The 17551-nt window shown below is 39.8% G+C and overlaps 1 protein-coding gene and 1 non-coding gene across 6 annotated transcripts; one reads left to right on the forward strand and one right to left on the reverse strand.

Annotated features, from left to right (window-relative positions):
• Positions 1 to 358: 358 nt before the first annotated feature.
• Parp2 (poly(ADP-ribose) polymerase 2) lies at positions 359 to 10507 on the reverse strand. 5 transcript variants are annotated; one of them, XM_020158390.2, is made up of 16 exons: positions 10356 to 10507; positions 9425 to 9568; positions 9049 to 9119; positions 8315 to 8365; positions 6784 to 6880; positions 6286 to 6361; positions 5348 to 5450; positions 4035 to 4197; positions 3651 to 3789; positions 2714 to 2777; positions 2499 to 2633; positions 2097 to 2224; positions 1848 to 1947; positions 1322 to 1420; positions 740 to 864; positions 359 to 626 (listed from the first exon to the last, which is right to left on the reverse strand). In XM_020158390.2, the coding sequence occupies exons 1-16, from the start codon at positions 10396 to 10398 to the stop codon at positions 467 to 469; spliced, it is 1698 nt and encodes a 565-aa protein (XP_020013979.2). In that variant the 5' UTR covers positions 10399 to 10507; the 3' UTR covers positions 359 to 466. The 5 variants fall into 5 exon arrangements, with proteins under 5 accessions (XP_020013979.2, XP_073924572.1, XP_073924574.1 ...); XM_074068471.1 differs by having other exon boundaries at positions 2487 to 2633; XM_074068473.1 differs by lacking the exon at positions 10356 to 10507 and adding an exon at positions 10083 to 10270 and having other exon boundaries at positions 2487 to 2633.
• Positions 10508 to 12041: 1534 nt separating this feature from the next.
• Positions 12042 to 12116, forward strand: Trnav-aac (transfer RNA valine (anticodon AAC)). Its single transcript has one exon. It is a non-coding gene; the product is annotated as a tRNA-Val (tRNA).
• Positions 12117 to 17551: the final 5435 nt, after the last annotated feature.

The following is a 17551-nucleotide window of genomic DNA, read 5'->3' on the forward strand; positions in this document are numbered from 1 at the left end:
TAGGTACTGAAAGAAGTTGAAGGGAAAATTCAGTTGTGTTTTACATTAAATGGTCTTTGGGTTTTATCATTACACAGAATTTCAGTGTCTCCCAGTGCTTAGATAAGTTCCACAGTTAAACCCAGTGGACTGTGGTATCATAGGACATTTCTCCCCTTACTCATTCACGAAATCATCTTCTTCTTGGCAAAAAAACTGACTTCAACAGGGAACAGCATTAGCTCCCATTAATGTGCCTTAATGCACAGAGGCTATTATGCTGTGAGGGAACAGGATCCTAAGTAACCTGTGGGTACTTTCTGTCCTGGAAATGAAAATATACTGATGATGTTAAGAAGGAAAAAAACGCATGGAGAAGTAAGGCCCAAAGAAGCCAGTGCTAGATACCATTTTTATTACACAAAATACAAAAATTTAAAAAGTATGACAGTGCTTGTTGCTTCTCTGGTTTGTTTAATATCAACATTCACCACAACTGTAGGAAATTAAACTGAACCTTTAGAAGGTATCGCATACGGACCTGGTTGGGGTTATAGACAATAAACTCATTGTAGTTGAGGGTATAACCTTCTCGATTTAGAATTCCTGTGTCACTTGCTGGTCCTAAGGGCACAGTACTCCCATTCCTACAAAATGGAAGAAAATATGTGAACATCAGCCTTTGGTTCAGAAGTTGGAATGGAATAGTGTTACCCATCCAAAAAAAAGTCTTCTAGTTCTCTTGGCTCTGAATACTTACAGAATGACGAAGTGGGCAGGACTGGGAGCCATCTTGCCTAGCCCCTTGGTGCTGTGTTTGCCCTGAAGTAACCCTTCTGCCTTGGGATTAGCCTCTAGTAGCTCATTACACTGACCTAAAGCTACCTGCAAAGCAAAAGATCTTTGAATGCCATATCGTGTTGAGAATGAAGTGGCTCCAAAGCCAACCAGAATATTCCCATTTGTATTTTCTTTTTTTGCAGTACTGGGGGTTTGAACTCAGGGCCCACACCTTGAGCCACTCCATCAGCCTTTTTTTGTGATGGGTTTTTTTGAGATAGGCTCTCTCAAACTATTTGCCCAGGCTGGCTTCAAAATGCGATCCTCCTGATCTCTGCCTGCTGAGTAGCTAGGATTATACGTGTGAGCCACTGGTGCCCAGCTTCCCATTTGTATTTTCTTCCCTTACTCTAGCATAGGAATCTAGTGTAATGGAAATTCCACTTGGCTCCTTCAAGTCATCCCAGGTAAATCTTTTGGTTCTGAGGTCAAACTTTTCTCATTGGAAAAAAAAATAGGAGTGAATAATAAACTAGCAATCACAGATGTGTTCCTGCCTTACCTCTGATAAAAGCAGCAGTCCTGTATTCTTTAGGCGAGAGGCAAAGCAGTAATTGGCACTTTTGGAAGACATATCAGCAAAGTAGATTCCTTTTCCAAACTGAAATAATCAAACAAAGACCAGGCTCAGTGCCTTAACCCTAATATTAGAAGGAATGCTCATAGCATTGACCCCGATTTTCCATTCTTGTAAACACAATATAGACTCTTCTCTGTTACCTTTAACAATTTCCTGGTTTTCCATTCTCATAAGCACAATATTCTCTATTACTTTTAGTAATTCTGTTTCAGAGAGGGTAGAAACATCTGAACTTCTGCGAATGTCTGCCTTTTGGGGGAATGGATAGACATCTTTCCAAATTTAAGGGAAAAGGGACACAGTAAAGAGATTATAGAATTATAGTGACCTGGTTTAATTCTTGTGGAGGAGTACCATCTAGTCCTACACTAAGGGGGACAAAAAGGACTGGGAACATTATTGTATCCTTGTTCCCTTATGCTCCTTCCAGAGTTCAATTTTTACTCACCATATAACCTGTTATGGGAGCCTCAGGTGGGGCAATCCGAAGCCCTTGGCTCAGGATTCCCACCCAGTTACTCAGCCTGGAACCATGCCATAGCAGCATCCTAAGAAAAAAGCTATTATTGTACTTGCTGTCCAGCAAAGATAGGCCATACACATAAAAAAGCCAACAGCTGCCTCTGTCACCATCCAAGTTCCTTAACTGTACTCCAGGCAAGGAAAAGTCTTCCCAAAACCCAAGCTAGACTCAGACCTGTTGTGAAGGTCCTCTCTGAAGGCTTCTTTCTCACCCTCCTTCTCCACTTCAAAAACATCCAGCAAGGTCATGGTATAGTCACTGTGCGTGGGAGCATGGGTAGACTGCAGGTATTGAGAAATCACCTATGGAAGAAATGGCTATTGTGGACTCAAAAAGAGACTGGGCTAAACTGAAGTACTCAGGACTGCTGGTGCTAGCTTGGCAGAAATTTCTGCTCCTAAATAGTATCATAAGACAGGTAGAAAGAGAGCTACCTCCAGAAATTCATTCTAAATGGAAATTCTGCCCCATTTGACAGTTTGCTTTTAACCAGAAGTTGTCAAGAAAGTAGTGAGATGGGGGGAGAATGAGTTTTACAAGCACAAGAATATGAAAATTAATCACCATTTTTCTTACTTTGAAGTCATGACTTTCGTGGTCTAGAGGATGTAAGGCACAATGTAAGTTTCTGTAGTGCTGGTCCAATGGGTGTTCTGGTCTTTTGAGTTCTGTCTTCACCAGCTTAATGGCAATTTCAATGTCTCCCAAAGCCTAAGATGATGAGATTTAGAATCAATGTGAGGGAACCTAGGATAAGAGATTTAATATTTCCCAATCCATATAGAGCTTACCTCTAGCAGCTGTACTTTGTCTGACAGTTCTTTCTCTGTTCGGATTAATGGAGGAGTACGAAGTCTAAGGGCAGAGATACAACCAAAAAGAGCTAATTTGTGGCTAAAAGCCACATGACTAAAAGTAACAAACTAAAAACACATCCTTTAAAAAATAGACATGAGAAATTGGGGTTTTCCATTTGAGGAGAGAGATCTGTAAAGACTTAACTTCCAAATATTCAAAGGGATATTAAATATATAGTCTGAGTAGGATAAAACAAACTACATAGATTTTCACATTTGGAACTACAGCTGAAATTCTTTTTTTTAAGGAATCTTCTTTAAAAATAAGTGACATCAACATCAATAAGGGATAGACTGGACACAATGTATGAGAAGAGGCAAACCTGTTGACTACTCAGGGTTATTTCTAGGCCATGGGGTTCTATAAAGTAAGAGAAGGAATAGAAATAGAATGAAAACCAGAAAAAACAAACAACAAGGATGGGAATGTAGATTAGTGGTAGAGTGCTTGCCTAGCATATAAGGCTCTGGGTTTGATCCCCAGCACAACAAAAAAGCAAACCAAACCAAATCAAACAAACAAAACACAAGATAAAAATGTGTTTTATATATCTAGTATCATTTGAGTTCACAGAAATAGTAGTGTGGTTATGGTCTACTGAAGGTGTTTTGCTTAGCAGTTGGATAGCTAGACCTATCCTCTCAAGTTGATTAACTTCCACTTGGTCAGGCCAGAAGACTGCATCCTATATTCTATTGCATCCTATATTTTCAAGCTGAATAAATGGGGTATCTATAAATAATACTGGCTCTGTATCTATGTAAGATGATAATTTCCTTAGGAACAAAAGATTATAAGGATTACAGCTATTGATTGATACAGGGAATATGGGTGGAAAGAACCCAAGTGAAGTAACAGCACAGGTCTTACCCAAAGTCATGTGGGATCCTGGTATAGAACTCATTGCATGCTTCTAGGAGAGCTCGTCCATGCTGGCCAGCCCGAATACAGTCCTCGATTTTCTTGAGAGACTGGTAACCTGCCTTGATTTGTGCCACTGTCAGCTTCCCTGGAGGCCCAGCAGAAATCAGACTCCAAACTAGGATAACATCCTATAAATTGTACTTCTATCTTGTCCAAGAACAACTCTCACTTTTCAACTCTCAAAATAGTTTCTCCTCCCCCATCTCACATCAAATCCTGTTTTCTTCATTCAGTACTTTCAGCAAGCTTTAAATCATAGGTAAAGAAGTATCCCATTAAAGGCATTAGAAAATATGAAGAAGGTATGTCAGACAGAATCTGAGGTCCTACCAAGCGGGGCTTTCTTTGTGTCATACTTCATTTCAATCATCATTTCTTCCATAGTCTGGACATTACAAATCAACTTTATCAGCTCTTGTACCCGAAGATCTAGTTGTGACTCTGGTTTCAAGGGGCCTTTAAGAGATTCCTCTTGTTTTGTTTCATCTTCATCCTACAGCAAAACATACAAGGCCCATAAAATCTGAAAGATCTATTTTAAGACTCCAAGGAGTGGTGTACAGAGTGATCCTCAATCAGTCTGAACACAGGTACATTTTACTAGTAACCTAGTAGGGCACCAATGTGGCCTCTACCTCTGAATACTAGTTCTGCCTCCCACAGTGAAACACTCAAGAGCAAAGTCTAAAAGGCCCTTCTAATAGTGTTAAGTACATAAAGATAGCTATTATATCTCATATCTTCTGATCTTAATAACACTAAAAATTTTCTATTTTCAGATATGTGAGTTTTCAGTGCCTTTGGAGCATCTCAGTTTAACTAGGTTTTTTTTTTTTTTCAGTTCAGGGAACCAAACCCAGGGTCTTACACATGCTAGCTCTGCCACTGAGCTACACATCCAACCCTTAACTTTTCTTTCTGTTTTTTCTTTTTTTGGTGGCACTGGGGCTTAAACTCAGGGTCTCCTGCTTATTAGGCAGGCGCCCTTACCGCTTACATAACTCTGTTATCCCTTTTGTGATTTGTTTTCTTTTTTGCAGTACTGGGGTTTCAACTCTATGCCTACACCTTGAGTCACTTTCACTCCACCAGCCCTTTTTTTGTGATGGTTTTTTTCCAAGATAGGGTCTTGTAAACTGTTTGCCTAGGCTGGCTTTGAACTGGGATCCACCTGATATCTGCCTTTTGAGTAGGTAAGATTACAGGTGTGAGCCACCAGCACCTGGCTCAGTTTTTCTTTTGAGACAGGGTCTTACCATGTAGCCTCACGATCCTCCTGCCCTAAGCTTCCCATGTGGTAGGATTACAGGCATTCACCACCATGCCCAGCTTCCTTAATCTCTTTACTATGGTATAAAAGCAGAGTAAAGACAACTTTAAATGCAGTTTTCTCAGTTTACTGATCACTCCTCTTTTGGTTCATGACACTGAACTTCTGAAAGTAGGGCCTCAGATTTCGTAAGAATCCCAGTAAATAACAGAGAGGAGACTAGAAAGGAACATGCTCACCTCATTCTTGCTGTCTCTTAGAAACTAGAGATGAATGAGAGTTTCTCCACAGTGGGAAATGGCAATGACTGAAGATATCAAGGTCAGTTCTGGTCTTGGACTTTACCCTCAGTAAAAGGTGTAGTGGAGTTTACCTGAGTGTTGGCGGCATAGTCCATCTGCACCATATCATATTTCCCAGGCACTTTCTCAAACGTCTCACGATCTTCCCAGTTGTTCTTTGTTTTGTCAAGAAATCTGTGGAGCCCAAGGTGGTGACAAGTCTTACAAATAAAAGTCTACCTTCAGAGGGGCTTACAACCCTCTTAGAAAACCTCCCAATGTTTATTCCCTCACAGAGCTAGTGCACATACACATCTACCTTTCATAAATATGAGTTCTAATTAGGACACTGGAAGGACAGAAAAACCCTAGAACAAAGGAATTAGAAATAAACCAAAACTAGCCATGCACTGGTGGCTCACACCTGTAATCCTAGCTACTTGGAAGGCTGAGATCCACAGGATCCAAGTCTGAGGCCATCCCAAGAAAACAGTTTGTGAGACTCCATCTCTAAAATAACTAGAGCAAAATGGACTGGAGGTGTGGATCACGCAGTAGAGCACCTGCTTTGCAAGTGCAAAACCTGAGTTCAAACCCCAGTCTCACCAAAAAAAACAGGAAAAAGGAAGATTCTCTGGCTTCCCAAAGATCCCCAAACACTAGAAAGAACATTGAGATTTAAAATAAAAAGCATGTATTCAATGCCTTTCCCTAAAGGAAACATGTTTCCAGTGATTCCAGAAAGTTCTTCATCCACTGCACAGTAAAAGTTTTAAAACTAGCTGGATGCTCTCCACTTTCCCCAAATTTCCTAAATTTGTTGTTGTTTTAAATATATTAGATTCTTCTGGTTTCGATAAATTTCAAGGTTGTAGGTTGATTTAATAATCACTAACTAAAGATGCAATTTGATGTTCTAATCACAGGACTGTCAGAGTGGAAAGAAATTGACTTAGAGGCCAAATAAATTTTTTTAACAAGTTAGATCCAAAAAAAGGGCATTTTTTTGTACTCGTTTCTTGGCACTCACTTCTTCTGAAAGATTTCCTTGGCCTTGGTGAGGTCTCCCGAACAAGCCACCAAGCTGTGCTGCCCCATTTTCCCAACTGCAAAGTAAATGCCACACATTAGATTATTGCGTGTACTGTACCCTAAGGACAGTTCTCTAATAGTAATAAGGAGATCTCTAAGGACTCTGCTTACCACCTGATTAATGGGTAGAAAAGGAAGAAGGGAAAGGTGAAAGGGTTTAGGGAACTGATCATGTCAATGCAAGTTCCCTGCTAAATGCCTCAGCCTATCAACAATCGCAGGACAGTTTCAACCTCAATGGGCTGCTCTTAGTCTTTCCAGTGTGAGCTTCCCACTGAGGATGCCTGCCAATCCCCAACTTCAAGGGCAGAAACTTGATTCCTGAGCCCTTCCCAGACTTCAGAGCCTGTTCACCCAGTTTATTAAACCCACCCACTTACTACACTGCTTCTGGCTTTCTAAATCACAACTCATAAAATCCCTCATAAGTCATTACCTCGGCCCCATCTCATCCAAACACTGAAGTTCCTCTGGGCATCATCTTCTAACAGTTGAATAAGATAGTACTTGTTGTTGTTGAATTGGAGATTGGTCTATGATGAGTGAGAGAATAATGAACATAAAAGGAGATAGTTTCGCAAATGAAAGTCACATAAATCAATGACTCTTCCTTGGTTACAATTACCAGTAATTTCAATAAAGAAGAAGTTAGCATGGTGTAAAAGAAGTTAGATTCCTGTCAGAGTAAGCTTATAATAAAGAATGGGGTTTATATTTTGAACTTTGGAATACTAGGAATCAAAGTCAGAGCCTGGAAACTTCCTAAAACCCCAAACACAACCTCAATATCCTATATTGATTGGCTCCTCATGCTTCAGCTCCCTCTATAGATATTTTCTAGATTATTGCTATTTTCCAACTCCTACTCTATCCCAATAATTACTTCCCAAACTAAAGCAATTTTTCTGTGCAATAGGTCCATAGCTATTATGTTTATTTGTTGAGATGACTTCTTACTCTTTGATAGTTCTACTTAACAGAGCTTTGGTTTGTCAGCTACAAAAATTTCACAATGAGCAGGATGTGTTAGAAGGGGACAAAGAAAAAGCAGAACCACAGTCACATCTGTCCCACCCCTAACCTGACGTGTCGTGGAGACATTAAGAAAATATCATTACTTTTTTACAAGAGGTATCTGTAAGTAACTCACTCAGAGTGAAGAGAAAGCGAGAGTGGTCCATGATAAAGCATAGCAGCTAGTGCCGGAGGGCTGACCCTGGTTATCAAGGCACAGCTGCTTCCTACCGCTGTCTCCTACCTGCTGATATCTGGTCACTGAATGTTAGAACAAAAAGAGGTCTTAAGATATTTTCTATCTGCTTATAATATTTTAAGTAGAAGTAGTAACAAAGAAATACTAGTTAGCTGTTAATAAAGAAATACTAGTTAGCTAAATGTTAACAAAGAAATACTAGTTAGCATGTTAGATCTATAATTTCAAATATGCTGTGATAGTAAATAAGTAATAAGCAAATATATTTCTATTCAAAACAACAAAAATAAAGAAAATGTTTAATTAAAAAGAAAAAAATAATAACTTTACATGTAAGTTTAAAACTTCAGTATGGCCAAAAAGTATATCATAAGGAAAATCAAAATGCAAATGATAAATTTGGACAACATAGGGGCATTTTGTATTATAAACAAAAAACTATCTTTTCGCATTATATAAAGTTCCTTGAAGCAGGTAAAAAAAAAAGACTAAAAATGTGCAAAAAATATTAAAAATATGCAAAACAATGTGAACAGATAATAGACAGATTCAAGACATAAAGTTTGCTAAAAGATCTCCTTCTCATAGAGGACTTCCCTGTCAGATACAGTATGCTAAGTAAGGGTGAGTACTTAGAAGTTTAACCATTAATGGCTGATATAAGGAACTTCAGAGTTAAAGATTTGGACCTTCAGATGCTAACATCAACAATTATCAAGCATAAATTCCTACAACAGATGGCTCTTTCTCTTACTTGATTTAGCATGACATTATAAACATCATTTCCTTCACAGTACACATGAGCCTAGAAAGAGAGAAAAAAAATGACATTATTAGTACTTTTAGTTTTGAGATACAAAGTGAGTTCTAAATTTTCTTATGCCTCAAGTTTCATTCTCTAGCATTAGGGAAAGAAATGAAAATGTATGTTCTAGGCACAGCCTGTCATTATTATAATGAAAACATACTGCCTTTTTCTAATTACAGAAACACAAAAGATTCTAAACTCAAAAGAAACTTGCTCCAGAAGCAGCTTTTCTTATGTATTCTTCAAATCCTCTTTGCATTAGTAATTCAAGCCATTCCAGGGTAGTTTCTTATCAGAATGAGTAGACAGTTCTCCCTTAATGATACCATTTTCTGATTGAAAAGAGAATGAGGGTGGGGGTTGGGGGAGGTGGCACAAACAGTGTATGTACATGTAAGTAAATGTAAAATAAAATAAAAGGAAAAAAGAAAAAAAAAAAGAGAATGAGGTGTAGAAGGCTGATGGCAACCCCTAAGAGTAACCATGTTGACACACTGAGTATTAACTCCAAACAGTACTATGCCCACCTATCCGCTTTGTAGAAAATTAATCACTCGTGAAATTTTTAGAGTATTCCCAAAATGAAAACTAGCAACAATCTAGACAGAAATCCTAACAAAAAAAAGAACACTGCTCTCTGGGAAATCAATGGACTGAGAATCAGTTCTAGAGCCGCTCACCTTTCCCACCTTGGCTGTACACTCTGGGTCCACAGGAGCTTTGCCCTTTAGCAGCAAAGCTTTCACAGATTCTGAGGAAAGATAAATACATACTACAATTACACATATGGGGTCAAAAGTAGCTGTCTTGCTTAGAAAGCTGTCATAATAACTTTGCCCTTCCCAAGCAGTCCTAGTCATCTGTCCAAGTATCAGTGCATATCAAATACATCATGAAAATGAAGATTCAAAAAAGTTGATTGGTACTGTAGCATGTGCAAGGGACTGAGAAATTAATTATATTGCCAAGGGAGGAAGAAATAAGTTGAAAGAAAGGTATCACTCCCACCCCTTCCAGAGACCCTCATCCCCATGTCTTCTCTGGTTATGACCCTACCTTGCTTATGACCCTTTCCTCCAGCTACAGGCTCCTTTTCCACTTCGGGTTTTGGACATGTGCGATTTTTCTTGGCAGGAGGAGAGTCTTCTGTTGCTGTGCTGCCATTATTAACTCTCTTGGTTTCATTTAATGCTCCAGAAGCTAAGGTCAAGAACAACGAACAAAAAGAAGAAAGAATGAGTATACAATGAATATAATCCTATATTGAAAAAAAAAAACCTAAGATGATTTTGTGTAATTGTTTACAAGAAAACAGCAAGGGCCACACCACTACTCTAGAGAACAGTCTCAGTAATACTTCCTATATTGTTACTCTAGCCAAATTAAAAAATAAAATAAAATAGTTACAGGGTATGAGGCATACGTCTCCTAGCTTGCTAATCTCTTCTCTCTCTCTTGGGTGTGTTTAGTTTCAGAACCTTAGAGAAGCAATTTGATCTTTGTACATCAGTTGCTCCAAAGACAACGAAGGTATCTAATTTGTAGGGAGGATTTCCGAATATAAGAACACAGAGTACTATATCCAATAATTCTAAGACTCGAATTTTACTCCCTCTGATATTGGGTGCATCTAACAATAGATGACAAATAAATAGTGAATCATAATTTAACTGGAAACGTTTAAGCTTTTTCAGTGAAGGATAATGAAGTTCACCATTAATCAGTTCAATTTTTAACTGAATGGCATTCGGTATTAACAGCTACGTGGCACTACGTTTGCTGTCACAGGTAAACACAGCTGTTCGGATTACAGAAATGGAATATGAAAGACAAAACTTAAAAAGTCCGGAACCAAAATTGGTTTGGGAGTCAAAGGCAGGTTACAGGGAGCCGGGAAGGGGAGGGGCCAGAGGAATAAGAGCACGGTTCCTTTCTCCGATTTCCGGATCCCCGCATTCCGCCTCCACCCGGACAACGCGTCCCAAACCTCGATTTCCGTAGCCGCTGGTCCCTCGCCGCCGCGCTGCCATGGAGTTCAAGCGCTGACGTCATCAACCTGCACCAGGCGATCTACCGCTCGTTGTCACAGGCCTGAAGACGCGCGCGTGCGCTCTGGTGCGAAAGGCGCAGGGCCCCACACTCCATTATATTTGCATGACGCTATGTGTTGTGGGAAATCACCGTGATTAAAAAATGTCTTAAGGCTTGGGAGCTTTATAAACCCTGCTCCAGCCCACTTTCCCCCATAGGGCGGAGGGAAGCTCATCGGTGGGGCCACGTGCTGAGTGCGTCGCGTCACTCCGTCCCTTGTCCCTTGGGAAGGTCTGAGACTAGGGCCAATGGCGGCCCTAACAGGGCTCTCCCTGAGCCGCGGGGAGGTGAGTTCCCAGAGAGCAGGGCTCCGCGCGAGGGCAGACCGGGCAGGAGAAGCCGCGTGCCCACGGGCCCGGCGGATGCCTCCTTCGCAGGGGCTTGGAACAGACTCACGGCCGGCCGCGTGAGTTCAATGGCTGAGGTGAGGCACCCGCTGGGGCCTCATAACCCAATTCAGACTACTCTCCCCCGCCCTCTTTTGAGGACTCTAGTAATGGAGAGGAGAGAAGGCACCGGAGAACTAGAAGTGTGCGGAAGGCCGGGTGCAATCTGGACTAAGAGGGAGGCAAAAAGCACAAGCCCTTATCGGAAAACAAGTGAACCTTTATGAAAATGCAGCCGGTATGGAGGGTTCTTAAAAAACTAAAAATAGAACTACATATGAAACCTACAACCTATGTTTACTGCAGCACTATTCATAAGAAGTCAAGCTATGGAATCAGCCTAGGTACCCGTCAGCGGATGAATGGATAAAGAAAATAAGATATATACATATATATGTATAATTCATCCACAAAGATCACCATGTTAAGAAAAATAAAGAAAAATAAGCCAGGTTCAGAAAGACATATATCACGTTTTATCTCATACTTGGAATCTAGAACGTGTGTGTATAACATGAATGTATGAGTTTGAACTCAGGACTTCGCTGTTGGTAAGCAGGTGCTCTACCGCTTTAGCCACACCTCCATCCTTTTAATGTACTTTAATTACCTCTTTAATAAATACGTTCAAATTATGAAGTACTGGTGTTAGATGTTCAACATATACATTTAGGAGTAGGGACAAAATTCAGTCCGTAATATGTAATTCTTAAGAGGCAGCCTCAAATCTGGTTGACTCCAAATGATGTTCTTATTTATCCAGTTGACACATTCTTCACTTTCACGGCAGTAAATACCATGCTTTCACATTGAACAAAGTATGACCATGGGATGGAATTTAGATCTTCCCTTAGAATGACTCATAAAAATTAAGGTCCAGAATGCACCAAAGAGTTTTTAGAATGTGATTGAATGTGTCTCTTATTGTTGATGAAAAAGGAGTCCTTTTCATTAGGGCTAGCTACTATAAGAAACTAGTATAAGAAACTGTAGCAAATTAAATGTATTTTAGTTTCTTTATTGTCCTGTGAAATGAAATTAGCTTAGATAAGGGCTTTAAGATCCTACAGGAACATACCTTTTTTTTTCTTGAAAGCACAGTCAAGTGTCTGTTGAACATGAGTTCAAAGTGATTTCTCAAATGTTGATTTTTTAAGACATATTTATAGATCAGTAAAATATGACATCATAAGGCTGGCAGAGTGGCTCAAGTGGTAAGAGCACATGCCTAACAAGCATGAGGCCCTGAGTTCAAACCCCAGTGCTGTACAAAGAATTTCAAACAAAAATGAGATTATAGGGGCCAGATGTGGTGGTGTACACCTGTAAACCCAAGCTATGGGGAGGCCTAGATAAGAGGATCAAAGTCTGAGGTTGGCCCTAGGCAAAAACTCAAGACCCTATTGGGGTGTGACTCAATTGATAACTTCCCTGTCTAACAAGTGTGAGGCCCTGAGTTCAAATCCAACTACTGCCAGAAAAAAAATTGAGATTAAGATAGTTTGTCTCCCCTTTAAAATACATACGCAGTTATTTTAGAAATAACACATAAATGGAGGTAGCACCACCAGGCTTCAGAAATATCTCAACTACCCATACACGAAGTTTGCAAACTGCTCTCAAATACTCTCTCAACAAACTGAGCTCAAGGTAGGAAATGAATGTTTCATATTTCCACAAGCAGAATGTCATTATTGTTCGGCCTCCTTTCCACTTAGAAATAGCAAAAAGGTCATGTGGCCTTTGGGGGGGGGAGCTATTTTATCATTCTTTTTAGCTAAGGTGGACAAGAGAGAAGGGAATGGTGTCAAGCCCTCTAATTTTAGAACATGAAAGGAGAAATTATTCTGGTTTTTCAAGGAAAAAACACCCGGCAAAAAGGAAGCATTATTCATGTTAGATATTGTAAATGTAAAAGGAAATGTTCCCAAAAAGGACTATTCCTATATGAATGTAAAGGGAAAAGGTTTTTTTCCTCATTCATCATTAAACTCATGCTCAGACCCCCCCCCATAACAAAAGACAGATTAATAAGAGAAAAGCATACAAATCGAATTAGTAACAGTTTACACAGTACTAGAGTCTTCAGAAATGAAACTCAAAGAAATGGGGAGATTTGTTTATTTTTATGGACAGTTGTGCAAAAGTATGATTGGAGTATGGTCTAATAATAGTGAACTGGTGGTAGAGGAGAACTTAGCAAGGCATGTTTTCTCCATTTCTTTTGGACATTCTTATGTGACATTCCTTCCCTGGGGATACCAGACATCTGCCACCTGTCTTTAGGGGAGACGGGACAGAAAAGGTCAGAGAATGATTTTTTTTTGGGGGGGGGTTAGGTTTTATGACCTTCTTCAGAGAGGAAGGGGCAACCAGAATTCTAATTTCTATGCCCTGCTTCCTTGGAGAAAGGACAAGAGAAGGTCACAGCAACTTCCCAGTTTCTTATGTTCTTAAAATTTCTGAGACACCATATTTTGGGGTAGCATTTCCTTTAACCTATCATTGGCTGAGATTGACTTTAGAAATTGAATTTTTTGGCTGGAGTGTGGCTCAAGTGGTAGAGTATTTCCCTAACAAGCACAAGGCCCAGAATTCAAACTCCAATACCACACATACAACCAAAAAAAGAAATTGAAATGATCAAGACTGTTCTAAAATGTTGGTCCCATTGTCTGTTTGCTTTTTGTTTTTTAAGACAGATTTGGTTCTTAGCCCAGATTTGCTTTGAAGTCACAATCCTCCTGTCTCAGCCTCCTAAGTGCTGGGATTAGAGACGTGCACTACCCTGCTCAGCTTTGGTCTTTATAAATACACACACATTTATAAGACTGTGTGTCTTGATTTTTCACTAGAGAAATGTTCTCTTACCTCATCTCTGTTTTTTCAGAGTGACAAACATTTGTTTTGCTCCTACTTTTCTCAGGATGTGGTATGTTCACTGCTAACACTGGGAAAATTTCCAGGCAAAGAGGAATTTTTCTCATGCCTATAGCAGTAGGAATGACCCTTTAAAATGGAAGATAGATCACGTCATGCTTCTGTTTTGGGTCGCTCCATCTCAGCTATGGCCTACAAGGCCCATTCGATCTGTCTCTTACCCCACAACTGACTTTCACTTACAATCTCTTTGTTTCCTTCCATTAGCCTCATTGGCCCCTTTCCACTATCTCAAACATACCAGGCACCTCTGCCTTCAGATTTGTTCTTTCTTCATGGCCTGCTTTCCAGTCAGCCTGACTCCTCCAGTGTTGCTCAGTTGTCATCTTCCCAGTAGAATTGACCTTCCTTGACCAGTCCATATAGCCCCATCTCACCACTACTCTGCAGCCTTAAGGTTTTTTTATAGTACCAGTTACAACTTGACACATTTGTTGAACTTTTAGAGCATCTGACTCCCTCCACTAGATTGTAAGTACCAAGTGAACAAGGACTTTGTGTGTTTTATTGACTGATGTAAAGCCAATGTTGGAAATGTATCTAACTTTCAATGATGTTGGTTGAATGAGGTACTAGATAAAGCTGGGTGCCGATAGTTTGTTTAAGCCTATAATCCTAGCTACTCAGGAGGATCACGAGTAGTCCTGGCTGGCTTGAACCCTATCTCAAAAATACCCATCACAAAACAGGGCTGCCAGAGTGGCTCAAGTGGTAGAATGCCTACCTAACAAGCATGTAGCCGCTGAGGTCAAACCCAAGTACTGCAAAAAGAAAAAAAAAAAAAAAAAAAAAGAAACTCAGAATCTGAAAGATCAGTGCTCAAATGTGCCTAATAAGATTCTAAAGTTTTCCAATCTCGTATGTGTGGTTGGTTTTTAAATCAATCAATCAACCAACTAATTAGGTGCCGGAAATTTAAGCCAGAGCCTCATGTATGGTGGGCAAACACTCTACCTCTGAGCTGTTTTATATTTTTATAAATGAAGCTGTTAGTTTCCAAATGATTAGCAAAGCCATATATTAGGAATACCACTTAAGGAAGTTTGTGTGCATGTCTTCAGGAGAAGCAAGGACAGTCCTTCAACATCACTTTCTTCGTGGCCACAATTCTGGGAGGAGAGGATTCTCAATAGAGGCTTTAAATGGAGAGCTCTAAAGCCTGAATAAATAGGTAAACCTGTAGCTCACAATTGGGGTGGGAGGAGGTGAACAAGTAGAAGGTCCAATCTCTGAAGTCCTAGACTCAGTTTAGGTGACAGTCATTCAGTGTCGCGTTCATTTAGCCTTTGAGGCCTATCTTTTTCTGCATTAGGGGACTTGGGTCTCCCAGTTTTCTCTTCTCATTCCTATAATGAAACCTATTCTCGGATCTCTATCCTTATTTTGGAAAGTGACTCTATTTCATTATTTAAACACGAATATATTCTCCTTGTAAAACATTTCAGCTATTCTGGGTCCAGGTATGGCTCAAGTGGTAGAACACCTGCTTTGCAATTGCCAAGCCCTGAGTTCAAAACCCAATCCCACCAAGAAAATAACCATTCAGAAACAAAAGACAGAGCAGGTCTCATGGTGCAACAGTAGTGCAACTGACTCCAGATCAGAAGGTTGAGTATTCAAAAACAAAAGACAGAATATTTCACCCTTCATTTCCTCCATCCTGCTCCTTTTCCTAGAAATAACCACTGTTACCATTTTGATGAGTCTCCCTTTTAGAACATTTTTCCCACTTATATATAAAGATGGGCATGCAATGCATAGAATGTTTTAGTTCACCTTTTTTAAATATTTCACCTTTTATTATATTAAATTTGAGCTTATTGCATAAATTATTCTGCAATTTGGCTTTGTTAATATGTGTTGAAGACCTTTCCATATCAGCGTATGCATGTTTACTTTGTTCTTTTTAACCACTGGCCAATATTCCATTGAGTCGTTTGTGCCATGACTCAACAATTTCCTTTTGGATAGATATGAATGCTTTTAATTGTTTTACCATTACAACCAGTGCTGCATTGAACATCTGTACTTGTACATGCCTCTTTGAGCACAATAGTTCTCCAAGGTCAGTAATCAGATATGAATTTGCAAAGGGTATGCTGTTTTTTTTTTTTTTTTTGGTGGGACTGGAGTTTGAACTCAGGGCTTCCTGCTTTCAAAGCAGGTGCTCTACCTCTTGAGCCATACCTCCAGTCCATTTTGCCCTGGTTATTTTGGAGATGGGATCTTTCACACTATTTGCCTGGGCTGGCCTAAAACCTTGATCTACCCAATCTCACCTCCCAGGTAGCTAGGATTACAGGTGTGAGCCATTAGCACCTGGTTTGTATTTTTTTTTTTTTTTTTTTTGCAGTGTTCAGGAACTATTTGCTCGAACTGGCTTCAAACCATGATCTTCCTGATCTCTGCCTCCTGAGCAATGCTGGGCTATATGTTTAATTTTAACTATGGATAAATAGCTATTCTCAGATTCTTCATTTTCAACAAATTATATAGAAAAGCTTCCTAAGTGTGTTACCTTTTCCAGGAGCTTAGCCATTTTAGCAGTGATAATACCCTTAAGCAACAGTAATTAAGTCAGTGTTCTTTCCTTGAAGGGTCTCCTAGACTCAATTATATTTGTCAGAAGTACTTAATGGTGTTTAGTAAAATATTTATTGCACCGAGTTAGAATTTCTGAGAGTGGGTTCCAGGAATCTACCTTTAAACAATTTCAAAGTTATTTTATTATGTACAAAGTATTTATTATTTTTTTGGCAGTACTTGGGTTTGAACTTAGGACCTCGAGCTTGCTAGGCAGGTGTTCTGCCACTTGAGCCATAACTCCCAGCCCTGTGCATAAAATTTTGTGCTATCAGCTGGGGAGAATCTCATAATGGAATATCATAAGTATTAAAACCTGGTTGGGGCTGGAAGTGTGTCTCAAGTGATAGAGCACCTGCCTATCAGATGCAAGGCCCTGAGTTCAAACCCCAGTACTGTCAAAACAAAACAAAAGAAAACAAAACAAAACCCCAGAATATTATGAATGAGTTAACAGTTGATGGAATTCATTGATTGACTGAGTGGTGGGGATTGAAATCAGAACTAAGCAAGCACTCTACCATTGAGCTACATCCCCAACTATTTGATGGAGTTGAAAAAGATGAATGTCGTGCTTGCTAGGATTTTCTGAAATCATATACTAGAAGGTAGTGTGATGTAGCTGGAGTATGGGACTTGAAGTGAATGACTGGTGTGTTAGATATCTTCATCACCATGATAAAAACCTGAAAGAAACAATTTATGGAAGAAAGATTTATTTTGGCTCCCAGTTTCAGAGGTTTCAGTTCATGGTTGGCTGATTCATTGCCTTTAGCCATGACCAGGCAGAAACATCATGGAATAAGGGTATAGTGGAAGAAACTATTTACGTTGCAGCAGTCAGGAAGCAAATATGTAACAGGAAGGCGCAAGGACCAAGTTATACCCTGCAAAGGTATGCTCCCAGCAACCTACTTCCTCCAAGTAAGCCCCACCTTCCTCAGTTCCACCACCTCCCAACAGTCTATTAAAATTTTGAATCCATTAGTGGAGAAAACCATTCATTACATCAGAGCTGTCATGATCTAATCATTTCTGGAAACACAGGCACACTCACACATGTGCTTTACTGGTCTCCTAGGCATCTCTCAATCCAATCAAGTTGAGATTCAAAATTAACCATCAAGACTGGTGTTCGAATCTCACCTTTACCACTTACTTAATAGACAATTTCCTTAGACTC

This window comes from Castor canadensis, chromosome 3 (genome assembly GCF_047511655.1).
Source record: "Castor canadensis chromosome 3, mCasCan1.hap1v2, whole genome shotgun sequence".
NCBI classification, from domain to species: Eukaryota; Metazoa; Chordata; class Mammalia; order Rodentia; family Castoridae; genus Castor; species Castor canadensis.